The sequence below is a fragment of the Aspergillus niger genome, assembly GCF_000002855.4.
Source record: "Aspergillus niger supercontig An09".
In the NCBI taxonomy this organism is placed as follows: Eukaryota; Fungi; Ascomycota; class Eurotiomycetes; order Eurotiales; family Aspergillaceae; genus Aspergillus; species Aspergillus niger.
The window spans coordinates 24,031-47,199 of NT_166525.1; the positions used below are offsets into that span (position 1 = coordinate 24,031).

At 47.7% G+C, this 23,169-nt stretch overlaps 12 protein-coding genes across 12 annotated transcripts; 7 read left to right on the forward strand and 5 right to left on the reverse strand.

Annotated features, from left to right (window-relative positions):
* Positions 1 to 549: 549 nt before the first annotated feature.
* Positions 550 to 1,193, forward strand: An09g00140 (hypothetical protein; the record flags this gene model as incomplete). Its single annotated transcript, XM_059749521.1, has 3 exons — positions 550 to 888; positions 976 to 1,041; positions 1,125 to 1,193. The coding sequence occupies 3 exons, from the start codon at positions 550 to 552 to the stop codon at positions 1,191 to 1,193; spliced, it is 474 nt and encodes a 157-aa protein (XP_059601285.1).
* Positions 1,194 to 3,457: 2,264 nt separating this feature from the next.
* An09g00150 (hypothetical protein) lies at positions 3,458 to 4,336 on the forward strand (the record flags this gene model as incomplete). The annotated part of the gene is made up of 3 exons (XM_059749522.1): positions 3,458 to 3,522; positions 3,913 to 3,979; positions 4,151 to 4,336. 3 exons carry the CDS (start codon positions 3,458 to 3,460, stop codon positions 4,334 to 4,336), a joined length of 318 nt encoding a protein of 105 aa, XP_059601286.1.
* A 58-nt stretch (positions 4,337 to 4,394) lies between these two features.
* On the forward strand, positions 4,395 to 5,267 carry An09g00160 (uncharacterized protein; the record flags this gene model as incomplete). The annotated part of the gene is made up of 1 exon (XM_001393304.1): positions 4,395 to 5,267. One exon carries the CDS (start codon positions 4,395 to 4,397, stop codon positions 5,265 to 5,267), a length of 873 nt encoding a protein of 290 aa, XP_001393341.1.
* A 532-nt stretch (positions 5,268 to 5,799) lies between these two features.
* On the reverse strand, positions 5,800 to 7,550 carry An09g00170 (uncharacterized protein; the record flags this gene model as incomplete). Its single annotated transcript, XM_001393305.3, has 2 exons — positions 5,800 to 7,353; positions 7,404 to 7,550. 2 exons carry the CDS (start codon positions 7,548 to 7,550, stop codon positions 5,800 to 5,802), a joined length of 1,701 nt encoding a protein of 566 aa, XP_001393342.3.
* A 333-nt stretch (positions 7,551 to 7,883) lies between these two features.
* Positions 7,884 to 8,306, reverse strand: An09g00180 (hypothetical protein; the record flags this gene model as incomplete). Its single annotated transcript, XM_059749523.1, has 2 exons — positions 7,884 to 7,986; positions 8,092 to 8,306. 2 exons carry the CDS (start codon positions 8,304 to 8,306, stop codon positions 7,884 to 7,886), a joined length of 318 nt encoding a protein of 105 aa, XP_059601287.1.
* Positions 8,307 to 8,459: 153 nt separating this feature from the next.
* Positions 8,460 to 10,183, forward strand: An09g00190 (uncharacterized protein; the record flags this gene model as incomplete). The annotated part of the gene is made up of 4 exons (XM_059749526.1): positions 8,460 to 8,586; positions 8,622 to 9,886; positions 9,935 to 9,984; positions 10,165 to 10,183. The coding sequence occupies 4 exons, from the start codon at positions 8,460 to 8,462 to the stop codon at positions 10,181 to 10,183; spliced, it is 1,461 nt and encodes a 486-aa protein (XP_059601288.1).
* A 402-nt stretch (positions 10,184 to 10,585) lies between these two features.
* On the reverse strand, positions 10,586 to 13,065 carry An09g00200 (hypothetical protein; the record flags this gene model as incomplete). Its single annotated transcript, XM_059749527.1, has 8 exons — positions 10,586 to 10,856; positions 10,941 to 11,014; positions 11,394 to 11,438; positions 11,513 to 12,096; positions 12,138 to 12,374; positions 12,587 to 12,647; positions 12,748 to 12,876; positions 13,003 to 13,065. 8 exons carry the CDS (start codon positions 13,063 to 13,065, stop codon positions 10,586 to 10,588), a joined length of 1,464 nt encoding a protein of 487 aa, XP_059601289.1.
* A 26-nt stretch (positions 13,066 to 13,091) lies between these two features.
* An09g00210 (hypothetical protein) lies at positions 13,092 to 14,713 on the forward strand (the record flags this gene model as incomplete). The annotated part of the gene is made up of 8 exons (XM_059749528.1): positions 13,092 to 13,138; positions 13,461 to 13,685; positions 13,725 to 13,780; positions 13,842 to 13,911; positions 14,017 to 14,080; positions 14,167 to 14,265; positions 14,330 to 14,405; positions 14,625 to 14,713. 8 exons carry the CDS (start codon positions 13,092 to 13,094, stop codon positions 14,711 to 14,713), a joined length of 726 nt encoding a protein of 241 aa, XP_059601290.1.
* Positions 14,714 to 14,873: 160 nt separating this feature from the next.
* An09g00220 (uncharacterized protein) lies at positions 14,874 to 16,510 on the reverse strand (the record flags this gene model as incomplete). The annotated part of the gene is made up of 5 exons (XM_059749529.1): positions 14,874 to 15,385; positions 15,446 to 15,645; positions 15,712 to 15,838; positions 16,135 to 16,264; positions 16,340 to 16,510. 5 exons carry the CDS (start codon positions 16,508 to 16,510, stop codon positions 14,874 to 14,876), a joined length of 1,140 nt encoding a protein of 379 aa, XP_059601291.1.
* Positions 16,511 to 16,931: 421 nt separating this feature from the next.
* An09g00230 (uncharacterized protein) lies at positions 16,932 to 17,582 on the reverse strand (the record flags this gene model as incomplete). Its single annotated transcript, XM_059749530.1, has 1 exon — positions 16,932 to 17,582. One exon carries the CDS (start codon positions 17,580 to 17,582, stop codon positions 16,932 to 16,934), a length of 651 nt encoding a protein of 216 aa, XP_059601292.1.
* Positions 17,583 to 18,785: 1,203 nt separating this feature from the next.
* On the forward strand, positions 18,786 to 20,043 carry An09g00250 (uncharacterized protein; the record flags this gene model as incomplete). Its single annotated transcript, XM_059749531.1, has 4 exons — positions 18,786 to 18,892; positions 19,379 to 19,501; positions 19,625 to 19,671; positions 19,835 to 20,043. The coding sequence occupies 4 exons, from the start codon at positions 18,786 to 18,788 to the stop codon at positions 20,041 to 20,043; spliced, it is 486 nt and encodes a 161-aa protein (XP_059601293.1).
* A 1,143-nt stretch (positions 20,044 to 21,186) lies between these two features.
* Positions 21,187 to 23,106, forward strand: aglC (alpha-galactosidase aglC-Aspergillus niger [truncated ORF]; the record flags this gene model as incomplete). Its single annotated transcript, XM_001393313.3, has 3 exons — positions 21,187 to 21,283; positions 21,361 to 21,967; positions 22,021 to 23,106. Coding segments are annotated over 3 exons (1,790 nt in total), but the record flags the coding sequence as incomplete, so codon positions are not given.
* Between the last annotated feature and the right edge of the window lie 63 nt (positions 23,107 to 23,169).

A 23,169-nucleotide genomic window follows, 5' to 3' on the forward strand; every position in this document is an offset into this window, starting at 1 on the left:
TACTGGTAGTTAATGGACAGTAACGGTTAATGAGTTCAATCCTGGATCAATGGGCTTAGACACCGGCCCTTGTTGAACTAGAAGGAATGATACAGAGATGAGCCATATGATTCTTTACGAGTATGACACTTGCCGGCTACGTAGAACCATAATATAAGCATACGCTCTATAGATAGCTTCCTTTGCGTCTCGGTTTTCTAAATTCCCATACACAATACAACTGGCTCGAACCCCGGCGAGGGAGATTATAGTTCTTGCAGCCACATTGATTTCAATAATGCAAGATGCCGCAGAGCTGTGTCAGTACTTGCAGAGCAATAGTAAATTGATCGCAAATTGACAGCAGCGTACAAGATTGAATCTTTGATATTTCTTTAGAACCAAGGCGAACAATTGTATCCAATAAGCCATGCCTTTATGTACAGGTAAATGAAATTTAAATGGTAATTACGTTCATAGTACGGCCCTGGTATTCCACTTATGAACTCACCGTGCTCTAGTTGGACCCAGTGATCTTAGCAGACACAAGTATGAACCGGGCAGTACCAGATGCAAGAGATCAGTCCCACTACTGGACATGATCTACATCTTGTCTGGGATAATGATGATCATATGTATATCCGAAACCTGCCAAGTTCACTAAGGCCTGTAGGCCAACCTTTGCGTTCCTCTCTATGCCTCTCGTCGGCAAGGCTGCAACCTCTAAGTCATGAAAATCCAATTGCCACTATCAGATGGTCTACATTATGCTGCCATTATCGGCTCTATATAATACATGATACAGTGATTTTGCTATTTTTATTGGCCCCGCAAGGATGGGTATACCGCGAATTTACCTTCTTGAAGACACGGCAAGTAGCAGGATTAGAGCTAGTGTGTCTGAAACCAGTCTAAATTAGTATTCTTGGCATTATGTAACTGACGGATTCAAGTGCAAGCCTTATGGTCAGATGTCCCTGTCACATGTTATTCGAGGAGGATATTTACACTAATTTCGGAACCGGGAACAGCCTTCAGAGGGTCATTGGTCGCGAAGTACAGGTGGCGCTCGCTTTAGGACGCTAGGGGTTATGCCCCCAAAAATAGACCGTCAAATGAAACCTCGTCTTGGTGGATATGGGAAGGTGCCAGCACCGTTAGCTCAGGGTCCAGGGCGAAAAGTTATCGCAGAAGTTCACACTTGTATAAACTAAGGTCAACGAAGTGGCATCAGGCATCTACCCTGGGGCTTATTTAGGCGGTGCTGTGAGCCCAACAGTAACCGTATCCTTTTAAGGCAGCCTCCCTACTTGTTCTCTAGTCGTGTATGCAAACTGTAGCTTGCCCTTGCCATCTTCGATACTCTTGAAAAAGAGGACATAAACCCCATACCCTACGATGGAGAATCAATGAGGAACGTTGAATTAAGTGAGAAATAAGGTTACTATCTGAGAGAGTGCCCGGGACATAAATAAGTAGAGATTCTGGGAGTATCTCTTTAACCTCCTTCATATCTAGGTTATAGGATGTTTGAATAGGCAGCCAGGTGTAGTCCGGTTACTTTAATCCTGACATAGTCTGCAACGCATAGGCCGGTTTTCATCTAACTAACCAAACTGAATGACAGCCACGTTTTACTGTAGAGACTTGCTGCTAGCGGCTTTCATATGGGATAAAACTCTGCGTCCGGCAGTGAAAAAATGCTCTATTGCCGAGGGATTTTGGCATGTCGATCTAGCTTATTTTGATGGATGCCATTTACTCGTCCATACAGATTGAAAGGATTTGATTGATTTGCCAAGCATCCTGTTACGGAAATTACCCGGAGTAAAGCAACGGGGCCAACAATTTAGCCTGATTTCAAGGTCCTTCATCCATTTATCGTCCATACGTAGGGGTAACATCCGTAATAACAGGAGCAAATCTCGATGATAGGCTTTCTATGTAATCGCATAGGGCTATGTCTCCGTCATACTACGACCTAATCCCGAAAATTAATGTGATCCTGTAACAGGTCTAAACATCAACCCGTTTCCTACACATGCTCACCGGACGAATGCAATGAATAGGTTATCGTTTTAACAGGGTTCTTCTTGCCCAGGAAATCTAAGGGTTTGCAGCGGGCAGGCGAGGAGATAAGACTTGATTTGCAGTGGTGAATTATCCAGAGCGCCGCCATTCCTAAATGCGAAAGATCCCTGCGATTTAGAACATATATGGGTGATAAATTACTTCTGAGCTTCTACTCCAGCTGTCGAACTCTCTATTGCTTCCCAGGTTCACAAAGCCTTGTGTACTGACAAGCATTCCGATTAGTGATAATGGTCTGATTCTTTTCCTTTGTATTATGGCCCTCAGTGCCCTCACTTCGGTCATTGGTAAAACTTTTACTCGGGCCAATGGTATCTGGCAGATAAATTCCGCGAGTACCCCCCGCTTAATCTTGCTGACGGCTATAAGTCGAAAGGACTATTCCACCTTACTGTCAAACTCTACAGGCTCGGTGGTAATATGAAAGATGTTCTATATACCAGAAGAATTATGGCTCGAAACACAGGCGCAGGGGGCCTAAATCTCATAGTTCCCAATAGCCTGAACACTAACTGGACCAACACATATGACGTCAGTCATTTGTGCTATTGTGAAATAAGGATGAAATCAAGGTGAAATAGGATCAATATAGACCACAGCCCTTGTTTCGCAACGGGACCTTTTTGTAGGTGGTAGATTGAACTACTATCTTCTGTACTCGCGAGCTACGAAATTCAACGCCGAGTATCTACAATGGTGGACTAAGGGGGCAATATACAGAAGACAATCATCCTATTTCTTCCACTAAAGGGAAGGTAGAGCTGGTGAATAGACTGATAAGATGAATAGATTGTAGCCAGCAAGCATCAATAAGCCTCGAGTTGGGAGCAGCGTGTGGATTTAATAGCACTTCAATATCTGCATTGAGATAGTTCAGTTTTTTGCATATGATGGCGGTCAGGATGCTTTACTGTCATGAGTGGAAAGCTCATCGGAACCTGACACTACCTGGTAGTTTTTTATGGCGGTTTAAAAATAGGCTTAGTTCATTATGGCTGTAGTAGTGATATATTATATATTCATCTGAACAGGAATTACTACATGACAGATAAATCCTATACTAATACGTACAAAAGTCCTCGAATATATAAACCCAGTTTCAGCGGCAACGTGATTTGTCTCATAGAAGGGTTTGTCATTTAGAGAGTATCGCTATGAATAACAGCCCTTGGGTACCGTAGAAGAGATCAGCATATCCCATTTCTTCTTAGATGACGGGAAGAATTTCGAGTAGTATATAGAATAACCCAATTTATCCGCAAATCCAATTTCTTCTCCATTGTTTTCAGAATAAACGCATCTGATAGATGTTGAATAGAATTACTATGAAATCGAGAGACCAAGTTTGAAATAAATATTGACATTAGAGAGTTCATTGAGCTGGAACATGTCGCTTCTTACGAAAATCGGGGCCAAGACTGTATTGGGTCTTTTGAAGATTTCGCAACTCACGTGAAATCTAGTTGAATGGAGTCGAGGCAGAATGCTAATGGAACAATCGAGAAGTTATTGCCAGCTTGTAGAAAAATAAATCTGGCCACCATTTAGGAGGACGCTACCGCCACACCAGCCTCCGCTCATGCCACACCCTCTGCCTAACTAGTTCAGGTCCGTTCTCTATTAAGACGGACTTGCCTTTTTTAATTTATCAGAATACTACCGCCTTCCTATCCAAGAAAGATGGTTGCCTTAAGTATTAGTTTACTGCCTGAGATCTGAATTTTCTGCCTCAGGTAATATTAACCCTAAAATAGTAGGCGAGAGTCTGCCTGCTTTGAAAAGCAAGCCGTATATTATAGGGAGTGAGTCTTATCTACTAAGATAGGCGGAAGGTAGGCAGAGGGTGTGGCATGAGCGGAGGCCGGTGTGGAGGAAGCCTGGCTGGGGTAGCGCCTCCCACCATTTAACAGTTAGATAGAGCCACTCCACTCTAGTATGCCAAACATATACAGATCTAACTCTTGTATTTCGGATAGGTCTAGGTTATAGTAGGTATATGCCAAGACCAGTTCAGCATAATACGAAGTGGGTGGTAGGGGAACTGGCAGAATATTATATTGTAGATTTGTTATTTAGTCAGGCCATGTCAAGGCGCAACCTGGATAAGTACTATTCCATATATAGCAGTAAACCACGCGGAGTTATTTTTAATCACCCCGAAGTGCAAGCCTCACTCGGCTTTCAGCCCGGTTTTAAGCGCTTATCTCCGGATGACCCCTCCATGCATGGTCCAGATATAACGGCATATGTCAGACAGGTTCGCTGAACCAACTTCTGGGATGATGAGATTTCTAACCAAAAGCCTAATATTGAAGTAGAAGATAATGGCACTACAGACTGGAGCGAGACATTACACGCAAGGCTACTCTAGCAATACGGTCGCAACCCAACAGGCACGCACAGCGGAGTCAGAAGCTGCCTTTCTTCTACCACACCTTAGAACCACGGATTACATCCTCGACGTTGGCTGTGGGCCTGGCACCATAACAATAGGATTTACCAGGTATGCTACCAAAGGCAGGACAACTGGCATCGACATATCACCAGATGTTCTGCGGAAAGCGAAGAGTATGGCAGCTGAGGCCGGTTGTTCTATGAAGTGGGAACAGCCAGGCTCCGTTATCTTCGAGGAAGGCGACATTCTGAAGGGGCTGCCGTACCCGGATGAGACATTTGATGTCGTCTACTGTGCTCAAGTTTTCGGATATTTGCCGCCGCCAGACCTGCCTTTCAGGGCGCTGTCCGAAATGCGACGAGTCCTAAAGCCCGGTGGTATCATCGCCACGCGTGATGGAGTAGATCAGCATTTCTACCCGCGGAGCCTTAATTTAGATCGCCTATGGGTACAAAATTTCAATCGCGCTGTGCATTGGTCTGACGGGTGCTGGAGTCCCGACGCTGATTCCACAGCGGCCATCATGCCAGCCCTGTTCCGCAGAGCAGGGTTCAATGCTGATGCTGGTCGCGTTCGCATCGGCGCCGGGACTACCTTATACTCAGGCCGAGAGACTAGAGAGTGGCTAGCAAAGCGTGCTGAGGGTCAGTTGCAGCAGGAAGATCCCCTACGACAGAATTGGTTGCGTGCAGGCATCACAGAGGAGGAAATTCAGCATACACTCCTTGCTGTGCGGAAATGGGCAGAGACCGAGGATGCGTGGTACGCGGCGCTACAGTGTGAGATCCTCGCTTGGAAGTAAACGAGGACTCCCGACGACAGTCGAATGACGGTACTAACAAAATGGAGATCAAGAATGCTATCGGTCGCAATTTCAAGTTTAATAAGATAATAAGAGATTTGGTACTGCTACTATCTTTCTTATGATATGTGACGTGGTTGAATAGCACAGATTTCCGTATAACAATAAAATTATATTTTCATTTCCTTACTCCTATTACTACAGACAATACTAATATCGTGATATTATGATTATTTTGTATTTCCTTCTTAGAGTCAATTGCATTGCTGTAATTTATTCTCATTTATGCCACTGTTGGCTGACACGGTACTATCCGACGCTGTACCTATTTTTCAGGTGGGCGGGAGGATAAACAGTCAATACGATTAAGCCCATCACCAATAATTTGGTTACTCAAACACACACTGGCAACATCGGTTACTTGCCATCACACGGTTAATACCCAGTTTTTAGTTGGAGAAGAAGCTGTTGACCTTCTCTGCCATCATCTTTTGGCCTGCCGCTAAAACCTAAAATTCCGTTAATGCCGTGCTCAATTGTTCATGCCCTTTTTACTTACGGCAAGTGACACGGCCCACGCCGTGTCTTTATGCATGCCGACACCCCATGCAGCGAAGTTCTCGGATGTGCCTAGCCTAACGAAACTCGTGATTGTATCCCGGTTGGTTGTGTATTGCATTTGGCTGTCCAATGCCTCGAAGCCATAGCCCAATGGCTTCAGGGCATCGAGTATGGTCGGTAATAGTTCACTTCCAGTTGCTTCAAGGTCGTGTTCGGACCCCTCGACTGCAACTTTAAGTTGCACTTGTGTAACAACCCGATCTCCTTTGGTCTCATCGGCTCTGCAATCCAACAGCCTGGCTTTTTCAGAATCAGCATGCATGTAGTGTTCCCGGAACAAGCGACGGATAGTCTCCTGAGTAATCTCAAAACCACTCATATTCGCATATGTTTTGACGATCTTTGTGAACTCAATTTCTAACTCTCGGGGCATATGAATGTGGAAACTCTCCTCGAGAAGCCAGGCAACGCCACTTTTCCCACTTTGCGAGTTCACCCTCACAATAGCTTCGTGTTGCCTTCCCAGATCAGCTGGATCCATTGGTAAATATGGCATTCTCCACTTGGGGGTCTGTGTAGCATCATGTTTCTCACTCTCTTGGAGCTGGTTATATCCCTTTCGAATAGCGTCCTGGTGCGTACCGGTAAATGTGCAAAACACATACTTTCCTGCATAGGGAGCTCTAGGATGGATGGGGATCTTAGTGCAGTCCTCTACCATCGCGACAACCTCATTCAAATTGCCCAGGTTAACTCTGGGTGATATGCCCTGAGTATATAAATTCAGAGCCAGCGTGACGAGATCAACGTTTCCAGTGCGTTCGCCATTCCCGAATAGACATCCTTCAACTCGATCTGCACCAGCCAGCTGAGCCATCTCGGCTGCCGCCACGCCACATCCCCGGTCATTGTGAGGATGAACTGATACACAAACCTTTTCTCGCTCGGAGATACCCCTACAGAAGAGCTCGATCTGGTCTGCGAAGACGTTCGGCATAGATATCTCGACAGTTGAAGGAAGATTGAAAATGATTTTATTCTCAGTGGTCGGCTCCCAGGCTGCTTTCACAGCTTCGCAGATTTCAAGTGCAAATTCAACGGATGTATCTTGAAAGTTTTCCAAGGTAAATTCCATCGTCCATTCAGTTTTCCGCATCTCGGCATCTAGGGAGTCTTTCGTGAGTTCGCGAATCATCCTCATGCACCGAACAGCAAGGTCTATCATCTCTTTCTTTGTCATTAGATAGACGATTTCGCGGAAAAGATCGGATGTAGAGAGATGTATGTGCAGAACGACTTTCCTCGCACCCCGGACGGCCTCAATCGTTCTTTGAATGAGTTCGTCGCGACAAGGCGCCATGACTTGGATCCACGTGTCATCGGGCACAATACCAGGGGTACTTATGAGGTATCGCGTGAAATCGAACTCGGTCTGTGAGGCAGAGGGATAAGAGACTTCAATCTCCTTGTATCCCAGCTTAATGAGGGTTTGGAAATAGCGTAGCTTGAGATCACCATTCATGGGCTGGTTTGATTAGCAGGTTGAGATAGCTGTACATGCGGAGTCAGAGGTACCTGGACTAATGCCTGATTGCCATCCCTCAGGTCGGTTGAAAGCCATCGGGGAGCTTGAGTCAAAGTTTGAGTAGGCCATTTCCTGCTGTTGACGTACGGCCGGGGGGAAGCATCGTATTTTTCTGACGGTGTGCATAGCCTGAGCATCAAAATCCGTATTAGCTAGTAGGCTCCGTAGTATGAAGAGAGGTCAAGCTGAATATACATGGTGTTTCTCTTTGGGGGAGTGGGAGGTGGAGTGGGATATAATTGTGTAAGGCAAATGGCACTAATTGTGTGCCAAAGAAAGTGGTAAGATGAATTGCGGGTCGCCTTTGAATGAAGAAACTAGGATGTTTGACTGTATGAGAGTGGAAGGGTAATAATGGCACGACTCAAGCTACTTATATATGGAGCAACGCCAAGATAATGCTCAGTATGATGATGATGCTCCAGTCGGTCCACAAGGAACTAGGAAGATCGGATGCGGATCGCACTGGCTTAGATCTGCGAACATATCACGAGGTACAACCCGGGAACGCCACAGTTCCGTACTACCGCAACACGATCAATCAGACCATTCCTACCATGACCTTCCAATAATCTGCACTATCAAGGCTCTACCAGAGCACAGATGGTGGATCAGATAGATCCTTAATGCTGTGTTACGTATTGTCGTCGCTAGTCACGATCTCGTGCATTATCACACTCGGAACCGTGCCGCTTATCTTGCCCCAGATCTGATATCAAAAGCAAATATGCGCTAGCATGGTAAGTTGAGTCAGGTTCAAATCCCGAATTGTGATGAGAACTCCCGTGCATGCCGGTGGCCAGGCTTCCTATTCGTGGGAAATCGTGACCTTTCAGGCAATTGGAAATCTCTCGAGCTTGAATAATATCTCTTGTATCACCATACGCACACATGGCTAACTTATTTAGGAAGTACCATGTCTATCAGCTATCTCAGCTGAGTCGGCAACTCCGAGGATACGCTCGAACGGAGTATATTACCCTCTCGTGTGTTCGAAGTAAAGGGTCTCTTTCCACTGTGATGGGGACTAACATTATCCACACAACATGGCAGCAGATCAGAACGAGTCATCAACTGTTGATGCAGTCACTGAGAGGCCTGCGCCACCGTATACGATCTTTGATAGATCTCAGAAGCGTCTGTTGGCGGTGCTTGTTTCCGCTGCTGCTACATGTAAGTCACTGTCTATCCACATTATAATACTGCAGACACCTCTAATAATTCAGTCTCGACACTGGCGTCAAACATTTATTTCCCTGCTATTCCATCCATATCCCGCAGTCTCAATGTCTCTACTGAGCTCGTCAACCTTTCCATTACCTCCTACCTTATCTTCCAGGGCCTAGCGCCTAGCCTCTGGGGTCCAATCTCAGACGTCAAAGGTCGCCGAATAGCATACATCGGTACCCTATTTGTAGCAGTCTGTGCCTGCATTGGTCTCGCAGAGACCAGGAATTATACTATGCTTATCATTTTTCGGTGCTTGCAAAGTACTGGGTCTGCTAGTACTGTTGCTATCGGATCAGGTGTGATTGGCGATATTACGACCCGTGAAGATCGTGGGGGATTCATGGGTTTTTTTCAAGGAATGATGTTGGTTTCCATTGCTATTGGGCCTGTTATCGGGGGAGCGCTTGCAGGGTCGATTGGATGGAGAACTATCTTTTGGTTTCTCACTGTTTACAGCGGGGTACTGCTTACCATGATAGGTTTGTTGCTTCCTGAGACGTTGAGGTCAATCGTGGGAAATGGTGGTCAACTTCCTTCCCCAAGGATCGGGCGTTATCCCCTTGCTCTCTATCAGCGCTTCAGTAAAACGAATTGGCGTGAGACTGTGGAATATAACCGGCTGGCCCCCAAGAAACGAACCGAACTTTTAGGACCCCTCCGCATCTTGATCAGCAAACAGGCCGCCCCGCTGGTACTTTTCTTTGCCATTTACTTCGCTATGTGGCAAATGACGATTACGGCTATGGCAACTCTCTTCAAAGAACACTATGGATTGACAGAAATTCAGTCCGGATTAACCTTCATCGCTAATGGTGCGGGCTCTATGTTCGGGACCCTCATCACAGGTAGGATCCTCGACAAGGATTATCGCCGGTTCAGAGAACAAGAACTTGCAGAAACATCACCCTCAAGACAGGAGAAATTATTTCCACTTGAACGAGCCCGTCTTCGTCTGGTTCCCATCTTCGCTGGCCTACAATGTTTATCAGTCATGATATTTGGCTGGACTGTTCAATATTCGTCCCACGTCCACATCGCCGTTCCCATTATCTCAACGTTTATTACCGGGTGGACAGCTGTGTCCAATCAATCGATAGTGACGACTTATTTAGTTGATGTATTCCATGATAGTAGTGCAGCTGCGAGCGCAAGTCTGAATATGGCCCGTTGCTGTCTTGCGGCTGCGGGCTCGGGATTTGTGATGCCCATGGTGAATCGTGTTGGATGCGGAGTGGCTTTCACCGTATGTGTTGCAGCACAGATATTTGCGAATACTGGCTTGTGGATACAGTGGAGGTATGGTGGTCTTTGGAGGAGTGAGATGGAGAAGAAGTGGAGTCGGTGAGTGGTAAATGGTTGGTTAATTGTGCCTACTTAGTCAAAATACTGAGACAGCGACACAAGATCGAGGAGGCCTGACGTGTAGAGAAAATGGTCATGTGCTCCAATACTCCACCCTAATAACGTTGCGAGCAGCCCTGTCATTTTCTCCTTATTTAGAAAGCCATCTAATCTCTATAGATGGCTCATGTATACTTGAGACCAGTCCTACATACGGGTATACTTTGCGCTTATTTTCTTATATGACTGTATACTTCTGTCTTTCCTGTGTAATGTGGAGACATTGTCTGGGGGTTGCCTGAAGCTTCAATGAAAAAGATGGTTATCTGGGCAAAACAAATATATTGTTGGGCTTATATTTTGACCTGTACCTACCCGCTACGACAGTGCGTAAACTGGATGAACATGTAATTATGTAATACCAGTCAACTGGGGATCGAGTAGGAAAGCACGTGGGATTCCTTAATAAATAGAGCTTATCACTGACGATGGACATTTCGTGATTACGGAAAACAACTTGATTGTAGGTGGTGAACAGAGAAGAGCATATCTCCAATTTCATGTGGCTGAACTGGGAAAGTCGAGCGTTGACGATGCCATCCTAAACGCAGACAGTTACGCATGATCTGCTACAGCCATGTATCTGCCTGCATGTGATTGGTCTCGGGACGTCGCTGGCTCTGTGAGGGCCAGAACGATCTTCGCTAGCACGAGGGGTAATATCAGCTCCTCTATAGCTGAAGGCTACGGTCTGAAGCACGGAAGCCACTTTACGAATCCAAATCTCCTGGACCTTGAAGATGAAGAGGAAACAACGACAGACAATGCACTGTGAAAATCCTTCTTGACAACATCTTGCAGATTGGCAGGATCTAGTGCGCCCCAATTAAGATTCCCTCTTTCTTCACGTATGTATCGTACTTCTACTACAAACCTAGGTCATCTTGTAAATAGACCTAATCTCAGGAATGGCGGATGGTGTTTGAACGGCATTCAACACCGTGCGGACTGTATATCCTACATCGTGTACCTGTACTACTACTAACCGATTGTTTTAGCGGAGCTAGACTAGGTGAGGAAAGCTATATATGCTTCTCTCTTACAATCTATCGACCCCCTGATTGTCAAAGTGAAACTAGTATATCTTGGCTATTTCGCTAGCGGACAGACCGATATTTCACACTACATCCTACAGTGATCCATACACAATAACGCTAGTAATAGCTCCGGTAGTGGCCTATGACGGGAGTCTCAGAGAGGTCTTAGAGGAATCTGAGGAAGGTCTTGAAGAGACTGCCCTCAAGCTGATTAAGATATAAAACAGCTCATATATACATTTGCGTGTAAATGGATAACCTGATTACTAAATGCAACTTAATTGTACAAACTAGTGGGGATAAGAGCAGTACTTCAGGATAGATGAGGTTCTGCAGTCCGGACCGAATAGCGGTTGCCTAAACATTTCCAACTACAGCTCCATCGGTTCCCAACCCTTGGACGTTCTCTAGTCACCCAGCACCGAAGTGACCGGCTGTCTGATAAATGATGCATGTTGCGATTCGTAGCCGAGCATCCTATTTTGCTTCAACGGGGTCAGAAACTGTTCCCAGTAATCTAAAAATTTCCCTTTCATCGTAACGCGGAAATTCTTATACTCGTGCTCGCGGTCGGGATTCTCCCATCGCAACAAGTAGATGAGGCATCGGGCACGTCGACCTTGGAAGAGCACGGGTCGATCGAGCCATCCATGCTGCCAATCCGTCAACCCTGCCAGGGGGTACATATCGGAGCCAATCAGAATCCCTAGGTTGTATGGATTGGTGCGGTTCAGCTCCTTGATGTGCGAACCCGCCAGATCCTCAGGGAAGTACACGGCCATGAGCTCGTAGTACTCGATTGGACCAACGTACTGGGTCTGGAACGCACCGCCACCGAACGCGTCCCCAACTGTCTGAGAGAGATCGATCATAGATACTTGGACCGATCGCTCGGAACTCCAGGCGGCGAGGATCTCGGTAAGAGACTGGAACTCGGCAGAGTTGATGAATTTAGTGCGCACATCGGCAGAGTTCCAAGCTAAGAACGATGTCAGAGATTGCCTCTCTTGGGCATCTGATTATCCTATCCATGAGAGGTGACATTGGGAAACTAACATAGCATGAGCCATTCAGTGTGTGGTGCTTCCACGGGGCACGACCGTCGAAGTTTCAGATGGCACAGGTATTCTGGTTGCTCGAAAAGAGGTTGGAAGAATTTGGTTATGGGATCCGATGGATCTTGATGCGTCGCGCCTGTTCCTGGGTTCAATACGATCCAATCGACCAACTTGGTGTGTTGTCCAGTTCTATGCGACTGCCTCAGCGCGAAAGGGGACGCGTCGCGGAAAGTCTCTGAAAAAAAACCGGGGAATTTGTGTTTGGCTTGCGCTCTGGTGATAGGTGGCATTCTGTGTGTGAAGCGACGGAGACGCTAGAGGAAGAAAGGTGGGCAGCAGGTGCACCATTTTAACGAGAAAGGGGAGGTGGGGCGCCGTGGGAGTGAGCGATGAACATTTGACGCCTGATAAGCTTTTAAGTCCCAATAGAAATGTACCCTTCCTTACCAACATTATTAATGAGAAGTACAAGTTTCATCTTCCAGAAGTACATAATCGATCTTGTGTTCTGAAGAAAACGATAATGAGATCATTCATGCAAGGTTCTGGCTCATCGGATCTGGGATCTTAATGTAATCATCGAATTGAAAATTAAATGGAACCCAAACTAGAAAAGTGAAAGTCTTAGCCAGCTGCCTGCACCAAGCATGGTTATGCCTTCCAGCCTCTTCCCCAACGCAGACTAGTGGGACCCTGAACTTCCGCCCGCAACCTTCGGTCTCGTGGGCATGAGAGGACTGTTACTCTCATCATTTTTCGCCTCCCTATCGACGCATTACACGAGTCTACCACTATCCAGACGCAATCAACTCAACAAAAACCATATCGGTCAAAGTTCCTTAGCAGAGCGTTATTGTTGTAACAGCCAAAAGCTGGGGAGCTTCCCAAGCGGGGCCAATGACCTGGCCCGAAACAGTCCGTTCCATCCTCTGTGAAGAGGCATGGAGTTGGAATGACGGATCAAGTCAAATTACCTTTCACGAGGATGGAACAGGCAAGGTGAGTTCGACAACTGAGTAGCCTTCTTTTCTCGTTGATTGACGTTTAACATATAGCTATTTTGCTCAACCGAGTACACTTGTTGGATTTTCGCCGAAATTGAATGGAAGCCGCACGATTCCGCGTATCTCGATCGGGTCATCGACCTAGGTAACAATAGACAGCGGTCTAAGGTAATCAGTGACTTTACCATTGAAATGACCCTCACAAAGCGACGACCACCCGATATCTGGTATAAAGGCAGAGTCAATGAGACTTGGCTAGATGAAGAGGCATTTTGCTCAAGAATGTATCATATAACACTTGAGCACGGCCGCTTCAGGAACCAATTCGACGTCAATCATAAGATTTTGGATGGCTCACTATATGCCCTGCGCATAGTCTTCGATCCCTCGCCGTTTCCGCCAGAGGAGAGGTGGAATGATGAAAGTTGCGGACCGCATGTGATGCGACTCTGGGCGTGTACAGAATTCAACGCTAGAAGGTATCCCGAAGAAAGACTGGGCTTATGGGGAAGATTGATGGCTTGGTGCAACGATTGGACCAGGTGACTCGAGATGAGAAAATGTGAGGTCATTATCTGTAGAGAAGCTTCACTCTCTGGAGCTGCCCCGGTGCAAATTTTGACTCTCCTTGCTCAACGTAATCGAAACTTGAACATTACATAAGTATCTAATGAAATGTGATTTCGTCATTTTTCCAGGTCGGGTAACGACGATTTTGATGCGCATGCCGGATGCAGGCGCCAACGTGGAGAACGAAAGGGGACATAAGTCAGTCAATTAACAGATATAGCTTTAGTGTCATACTGTTTGCTGCTAGCACATGCTAGGCAGAAGAGTATTATCGCGACCCCGCATTCCACATCCGGGCGACAGTATAATGGCCAAGAATGAGTTATTGTTTGTGATAATTGCCGCGTGCATTCCACGGTCAAAGCCAGTGTGGGATTTCCACGTCAAACGAAAGTCAATCGGCATTTCAAACAGCAACTCTAATTATGATCCGTGGTCCAAATCATCATACAGGCTAGTTCCAGACAAGATATCAACCTACGGGGGTTCAAGATGCCAAACAAATGCTCTAAGTATATCGCCTATGATGGAGAGGATCCATTTCCTATAGTTGTATGCCCAGGCTAAGTTCGGCGAACAGTTCAGATTATGCAAACTACTCACGTGATACCTGCAGATGGTCATTTGGGGAAGACAAGTCGGGCTGTTGACAGAGGGATCACTCCGTGATACTCACTGGGAAGTGCAACCGGGTGATTGTCTTGTCGCATGACAGTCTTTCCTTTGGTCTAGATTCGATTATTTCATTACTTGTGGCGGCTCCATGGCTGCGGTCTATTATTTACTTCCTGACTAAGGAGTCACCTCTACCCATACGTTTGTCCATCAAACATTTCTCCAGGCCATTATGATGTCCATGTGGTGATTGTATCTAAGGCGAACAGTATTGCAATATTCCGTTTTTAATTCAGCTTTATCTTTATCCAAAAGATTGCCATCTGTTCCTCGTGAGAGACTAGATAAAACAGGGCAGTCCCCTGTGTTCTGGACCAAGAACTGACATTAGTAAATTCGGTTTACATGGAACTTCCAAGCAGTGCGTAGAACCCCCTAAACAAGACGCCCAGGTAGCTCCGAAGCTTCAGGCATATCTAGAAGCCCACAAGATCAAATGTCGAACCGCTGGGCTGCATTATCTTAGCATGAAGATTCCCCAACACTCAAACAGGCACCGCCTCGAATAACGCATTGGAACCAGTTCCCTGAAAACCCGACCGCCATATTTTGACAACCCTAAACTGCGCCTTCTCCAATAGTGCAAGCCACTGCCTTTCCGTCCGTTCCAGAGATCCATAGAGCTCCATCATTATAATATCCATCGAGGATGAAAATCCGGGCGCATTGATCTCGGGCAAGACGTTTTCATTGATCAGTAGCAGAGAGTCGGTGGCCATAGCATCATGAACACGGCTAAGAGCCTGTAGGGCTTGTTTATCAGGCCAATCGTGTAAAACAGTTCGCATATAATATGCCTTAGCACCTTTAATGGGTTGTGGATCAAACATATTATATCCGACGACTTTTATACCTTCAATGAGCGGCTCTTGGATGTCCTCGATGACCTTGGGGAGATCCTGCACTATCAGCTGGTGTTTTATCTCAGTGTACTTGCGCTTGAAGCCAGAAATGTCATGGCCCTTGCCACCGCCGATGTCCACCAGGAGGACACGATCTGTACCACTGGTAGTAGCCAGCTTCTCCTGCCATGGATATTAATCATACCATTGCACACCTTCCAAGGAGCGATTGCCGATCTCCATCACTGTATTGAAGGCATGTAGCTCCTCCGGATTGTGCTGTAGCCACTCAAAGTAATGTTCCTTGGTCCCAAAAGCGAGCTGGAAGGTCGTGTCGTAGGCGTCTTCAGGATTCTGGTATCCTCTTGCCTCGAAATAGTCATAGGAGTGGACCGAGGCCTTCATGTCCGAATGGCTGAATTCATTCCCGATATCAGCCACGATTTGAGTTCAACAAAATTATCAGTCAACAAGAACTCACAAATGTTTGATGACCTCGCTGGGTGGACTATCAGTAGCAAACATGATGGCTAGCGGCAGTTGGTGGTATTTCTCCACCCCCGTCTCTTCGAAGATGTGGTTCGCACACAGCACCCGCATGATACGCACTGCAGAATGAGATTATCATTAATCCCCACCACGTAATTTTGAGTGATGTATATTGAACGATAGTACCCGTGATTCAATGTAACAATGAAACAAAAATCAATATATCCAAGCAAAACTGAACGGACCCTTCGAATTGTATGGGTGTTGGAATAGACAAAGAGACTAGGGGAAAAGAAGGGATCAAGGAAAAGGCAGGGAAGAGAGAAAAGGAGGAAAAGAAGAGAAGGAGTTTTGAAAAGTTCCCGCAGATAGACAAAGAAGATACTCAGTGAGAACAGCGAAGGAAAACACTTACCCAAGAGGCCTTTGTCCCCCTTCGTCTTCTCGTTCAGCGCATCAGCGGTCATTTCACCATTCTTCGTTGAGGCGAAGGCATCAAATATACCCATGCCCATGGCGACACGAATGGCAACTAGGCTATGATGCTACGGATTCATCACCTACATCAGTATCGCAACGAAGAGATTGAATGGGTGATAAGAACCTGGAGAGTTACTGACACCGAAGCAGAAATTCCGAATGGTGAGAAGGGGCGGTTCGACAGCAACGCGAAGCTTGTCAATTGCCTCGAGAAGCTGGTACCGAGCTGCCTCCGGGATTTCATCCTTTCCAGCTAGATCGGCCACAGCGGTGTTGATGGCAGAGGTCAACGTGGCTACGTTATCAGCCATTGTGGAGTATGGTATAAAGTCTGGGATAACAATTTCTTTTTAGCATTGGGTGGCCGTAAATGTAGGAAAGACAACAGTCTTATATATTATTGTGATTCATTCCTTTGTGCTTCTTGGATTTTGATCGTTCTGTACGTCAATAGGCATGGGCTGTGTCATTCGCGGGGGTATCCGAGTCTATCCCGTCAGCACTAATGCAATGAAGTCCGCCAACAGATGAGGAGGGGTTGGGGAAAGAACACTAATAGTGGATAGTAGTCTGAGACATTTTAGCGCGACTGGGTTATGAGCCATTGTAACAAAGAAAAAACTGATGCCGTCTGTCCCATCAATGGAATGTATGCATCAATCAAACAAATTTGTTGATCCAGCCGACTACTCTCCCCTTATCTGACTGTTTATTATCTCCGCCGGCTTCCTATTATCCGTCAGCATTTAACCGCTCGACCACCCTATCACCCTGGCATAGGTCGATCGCATAGGTAAACGGCTCGATCAAGGGCAGCCCTGCGGCCCGAAGGAGTTTGTTCCACTTGATTCTGGTTCGCTCCATAACTGCCAAGCACACCATCGTGGGTTTGCCCATTTCAGGGGAAATCATCTTGTCGATCATTAAGCTTGACAATCCCTCGGGCGCTATAACCTCCCTGAGGCTGCGACTTAAGTACACATTACTCTTTCGGGCAGCCGTGAGACATATTCCACATGTGATAGAACCTCGCGGCCTGGACTGGCTGCGCGGCCCAAAAGTCAGGGAACATCGAGTCCATGCAGAGGGGGGAATGACGTGCGCAGGGACCTCCAGGAGAATTACCAGGATAATGCGCTGCCAAGCGTCTAGCTGGGAACCCATGTACAGAGAAGGGTAACGCATCGGTGACCTGCTGCCGGTGATAGGGGGTGCCTGTTTATGCCCACCATCCGGGTCCACGTCAAGGTGCGGCTTATTGGTAGGATCGTTCCTACCGCATGTGAGTCGGTCTATCGAAAACATATCCATCAAGGTGGATTGGTAATGGCGCTGCACGGTCATCCACAGACATAAATTCTTGAAAAGATTGGCTCTGTCCATGGCCCACGTGAAATCCGCCAGCTAATTGCTGTGCGTCTCCTATGAAACCGTTCGAATGCCATCAGATAGGCTGCAACAACCGTTTGTAGTCAGAAAACTATGGAAGAGTCTGCCAGGCGGAGAGCTGGATTTCGAAGCTAGGGACGCGTTAGTGGGAAGTCAATTGATCTGGCCACATTTTGCCATAAATACCGATTATTAATCACTGCCCGGGATCCGAACAGGGGAAGACGGTGCGGACATTGGAGTCCAGGAAGAAGTTCACCTTCGGTTCATGGACTAGGGCATACCCGCATAGATACCGGATAGGGCCTGCAAATCTGGGCAGTCAAATATCATTGACTATTGAGAAATAACAAGGAAGCCAGCGCTTACGCAATAATATACATATTAAGCGACCCCGGTCGTCCTACGCCTACACAGATGGCGTCCAACATCGGATATCAGTGGATATGGAATAACGATCATCTCGCCCTCCTGACTCCTGTTTGAATGCTGAACCAGAGCACGATTATTGTACAAGACCCATACTTTTGGCCGCAAATCCGCTGTTGTTGTTTAAATTCCCTATTGGTATGAATGGGCGCTGAATAAAGGACGCAGACTATGCATGCTATATCACCCCGAAGTTCTAGTAGCAAAATGGACGTAACAAACATATAGAACAGCCAGTGGCAGCAATCGGAAACAAGTAACATCTCGCATGTCAACAACCCGTACTCACCGATACCCACTGATGCATCGCTACATATTATTCCCTAAAGTGCAACTCCCGCGCCAGCAATACGTCCGGGTCGCCAGGCTCTACTAATCATCTGTTGAAAACTTTCGGGTAGGGTAGGGGGGGAAGATAAGGGCTGCTGACGACCAGAGTTACTGCCTGGCCCAGATCAATAACGATTACGATTACGAAACTGTGCTATATGTTAGTATGTTGACTAGCAATTAATGAGTTACTGATAGTTACCAGTTACGTGGATAACGAGTGGGTATTCAGCTTGTGAAAGTAATATGTGTACGCTCAGTATAACGACTTCAACTTCCCCAAGTCGCGCTCTGACCGATCGAACAGGGCCTCTTCGATCATATTATTTTGGTGCGGGTGTAGAGAAGCATTAAGTTCACAGGGGGAAGCTTTCAGGGATGGATATGTGAGATCAGGGATATATATATGACAGGCATACCATCCGTGCTCACTCAAAGATGCATGTGTCTATCAACCACTGTTGGCAACTGGGCCTAAATAACTACATGGCGCAGACTCTTGCAACTCCAACACCGCCCAAAAGTCATCCTTGGTCTCCCACCGGGTGGGTGCAACCCTTTTCCCGCAGTTCCTGGATAGATTGCTCAATCTTCCGAATGGCAGACTCATGGATGCGTCATTGGATAAGCCTTCCTCCTGTCTCCATTGTTTACACGGCTGTGGGGTGACGAACTGCACTTCCCAATACCCGTCCCTCGGCTGTGATTCAGGTCGTATGTAGCCGGAACGTTTCTCTTGCCATCCATTTGAGGCGCGACGTCTAGCAGCTCGTCTGGAGTGAGCGCGGGGCGTACGTTGGGCTCCCTCGGCCTCGTCGCAGCGGACTTGCGTAGGGAAGGGTACCAGGCTTGCGTTTGCACAGCCAGCATATGCGGGACCTGTGCGGGTCGCGAGGCGCGGAATCCGTACTCCGCTAAACACAGATAGTGTATATTTGTGTCGGCCAGAAGCTGGAAGACTTGGGCAACGCTCGCCCGATGGGGAGAATACTATAAGGAGTGGCACAGCACAGCTGCATTGAATTTTTCAGTGCTTGCGTGATGGGAAAGCAGGCTGGCCGTGTCGGTGCGGAGCAACCAGATACGCTGCTCGAGTGTGGAAGCCTGGATGTGCTTCTGCGATTGATGGATGGTGTATGGTCCACCGTAGCCCGGTGGGGCCGTGTCAATGGCTGTAATCTGGCCATGAGAACCGTTGATCAATGCAAGAACTAGGCTCGATTCGCCTTGCCCATATCGGATATCGAGCACTTTAAAACCCTGCTCCGTGTTACTAGGTTCAAGTCAGCGCAGCCTCTGCTGGAAATCTGGCTCAACAATGGAAGTCCGTGCTTTCTCATAGTCCAAGGACCACAGATCTCGAAGACTCAATTTGCCAGAGTAATGTCATACATCCGGTACTGGCGCCCGGGAAGGGGGTCGTCTTGTGCTGGGCGGAACGCCATTGAATGAAGCCGCCCCGAGATGATTCTTCATACATCCGACAGTCTTTGCCGATGTGACAGATAATATGATCATCTTCCGGGAGAAAATCTTCGGCCCTGTGGTTGTCATTCCAACATTCGAGACGGCAGAGCAGGCCATTAGAAAGGTCAGCAACTCAGTGTATGGTCTGAGTGCTCGATATTCATACAGAACATTGAACGAGCCCATCGACTGGCCCGAAAATGGAAAGCGGGATGGGATGGATCAATAGCAGTGATGATAGTGACTCGTGCACTCCGTTCGGGGGAATCAAGCAGAGTGGGATCGGGCGGAAGCTCGGGGAAGCAGGACTGGCGGCCTACTGCAGTATCAATTCATGTCAACTTGGGTGCGAAACTGTCGTGAGGTTCTCAATGTGGGTAAACATATAATGAATGCGAGGTGTCACATTATCTTTCAAGGGATTGGTGCTGGATTTTGCGACCGTCGAATCACGTGACTTGCTTGCCATGTGGTTTTCGGTATCTCCCAGATGCAGTGTCACAAATCTATGTCAGACATCAATATTCAATACCCCTTGTAAGCATTGTGGTGTTTCTGCTTATTTGCAACCTCCTATGGGTGACCACGACTAGTAGTAGCATCTGCTCTAGTATCCATGACATTATTTATTCGTCGGACTTTCTGGAAAGTGTTTTCATGAATACCTTAATCAGTGACGATGAAATATATATATTCCCCGGGAATTTGACTACTACCATCATCATGTTCATTGGAGATCACTGGCATCTGCTGTGATTTATTACTACTATGCTACTATTAAAGCATCCTGATATTTACTGCATTTGACTAAAAGTAGGGAAAAGATGGTATCTAATATATGGAGAACTGGTGTATTCCGTGATTATACCTTGGGTTCACTTATGATTGTGTTTTTCTGATCCTTCTCTTTTGTTTTTACCTTTCCAAGAGCCAAACAAAACCAGTGTATGCAAACAGAACAAACAGCACACCGAATGCCCCATGGAGAAGTCGGCATCCCCGTTTTCGGAGCATCCGGGGCAACTCCGCAGCCAAGGGGGAGAAACCTACTGCAATGAGCTGATCTTGCAGCTTATACTATTGAGCCAAGGCGGAGACCGTGCAATGACAATCCCCGGATTGTCCCCCCTTCTCTGCCCAGGTAGTCTTAACGAGCTGGGCAGGATGATCCCAGCCACGTTGGGGAATGAGACGTGGGGGTGCCAAGCCGGAGCTGGGGGAAGATGCCCAGCAAGAAACTGGGATACCCTCCGATGTTTCCCCGGATGCAGTCAACCCCGTCCGGGGATAAAAGGCCGGTGAGAGGAAGAACTGCTGCTTCACTCACCTGCCACATGTGTTAGGATTGACGGCCAGCAATATCATCACCACCATGATCGGGTCTTCTCATGCCGTGGTGGCCCTGGGCCTTTTTACGTTATACGGTCATTCTGCAGCAGCACCCGCAATTGGGGCTTCGAATTCACAGAGTATGTATGTCCTGATGGGGGGGAGGGATGCTACTGCAACGCTTGATCTTCATTCGGAATGTAAGCTGACCAAACAGCGATCGTTACGAATGGCACTAGTTTCGCATTGAACGGCGACAATGTCTCATATCGATTCCATGTCAACAGTAGCACCGGCGACTTGATTTCTGATCATTTTGGTGGTGTCGTCTCCGGCACAATCCCTTCGCCAGTGGAACCTGCTGTCAACGGCTGGGTCGGCATGCCTGGTCGAATCCGCCGGGAGTTCCCCGACCAAGGCCGTGGGGATTTCCGCATTCCCGCCGTTCGTATTCGGGAATCGGCAGGTTATACTGTTAGCGATCTCCAATATGTGTCGCACGAGGTGATCGAAGGTAAATATGCTTTGCCTGGCCTGCCTGCCACATTTGGCGATGCGCAGGACGCCACCACTTTGGTAGTCCATCTGTATGACAACTATAGCTCCGTCGCGGCCGACTTGTCATACTCCATATTTCCGAAATATGATGCGATCGTGAGGAGTGTCAATGTGACCAACCAGGGCCCAGGTAATATCACTATCGAGGCCCTTGCAAGCATAAGTATCGATTTCCCCTATGAAGACCTCGACATGGTCAGCCTCCGAGGCGACTGGGCCAGAGAGGCAAATGTTCAGAGAAGCAAAGTGCAGTATGGCGTCCAGGGGTAAGTCAGCATAGCATAAAACCGACATGGTGACCTTACTGACGGGAGAGTAGATTTGGAAGCAGTACTGGATATTCCTCTCACCTTCATAATCCCTTCCTTGCCATAGTAGATCCAGCTACTACCGAATCGCAAGGCGAGGCATGGGGTTTCAACCTTGTATATACCGGCTCTTTCTCGGCGCAAGTAGAGAAAGGATCGCAAGGTTTCACCCGGGCGCTGCTCGGCTTCAACCCGGACCAATTATCGTGGAACCTTGGCCCTGGCGAGACTTTAACCTCCCCCGAGTGTGTTGCAGTCTACTCGGACAAAGGCCTTGGCTCAGTGTCTCGCAAATTCCACCGGCTATATCGCAACCACCTCATGAAGAGCAAGTTCGCCACGTCCGACCGGCCGGTTCTGCTGAATAGCTGGGAAGGTGTTTATTTCGATTACAATCAAAGCAGCATCGAAACTCTTGCCGAAGAGTCCGCTGCCCTGGGTGTCCACCTCTTTGTCATGGACGACGGCTGGTTTGGGGACAAGTACCCTCGAGTGTCCGATAACGCCGGACTGGGCGACTGGATGCCCAATCCAGCGCGCTTCCCGGACGGGTTGACCCCGGTCGTGCAAGACATCACAAATCTCACCGTCAATGGCACAGAGTCCACAAAACTTCGCTTTGGTATTTGGGTGGAGCCCGAGATGGTCAACCCCAATTCCACTCTCTACCACGAACACCCGGAGTGGGCGCTTCATGCCGGGCCTTACCCCCGTACCGAGCGTCGGAACCAGCTCGTCCTCAACCTGGCGCTTCCGGCTGTGCAGGACTTCATCATAGACTTCATGACGAACCTGTTACAAGATACCGGCATTTCCTACGTCAAATGGGACAACAACCGGGGGATACACGAGACGCCCTCTCCGTCGACTGACCATCAGTACATGCTTGGCCTCTACCGGGTGTTCGACACACTGACCACCCGTTTTCCGGATGTCCTGTGGGAAGGATGTGCCTCGGGCGGCGGCCGCTTTGATGCTGGCATGCTGCAGTATGTCCCCCAGATCTGGACTTCCGACAACACCGACGCCATCGACCGAATCACCATCCAATTTGGGACCTCGCTTGCCTACCCGCCATCAGCAATGGGAGCCCACCTNCTCCGCGGTCCCTAATGCACAGACCGGTCGCACTGTGCCCTTTACTTCCGCGCACACCATGG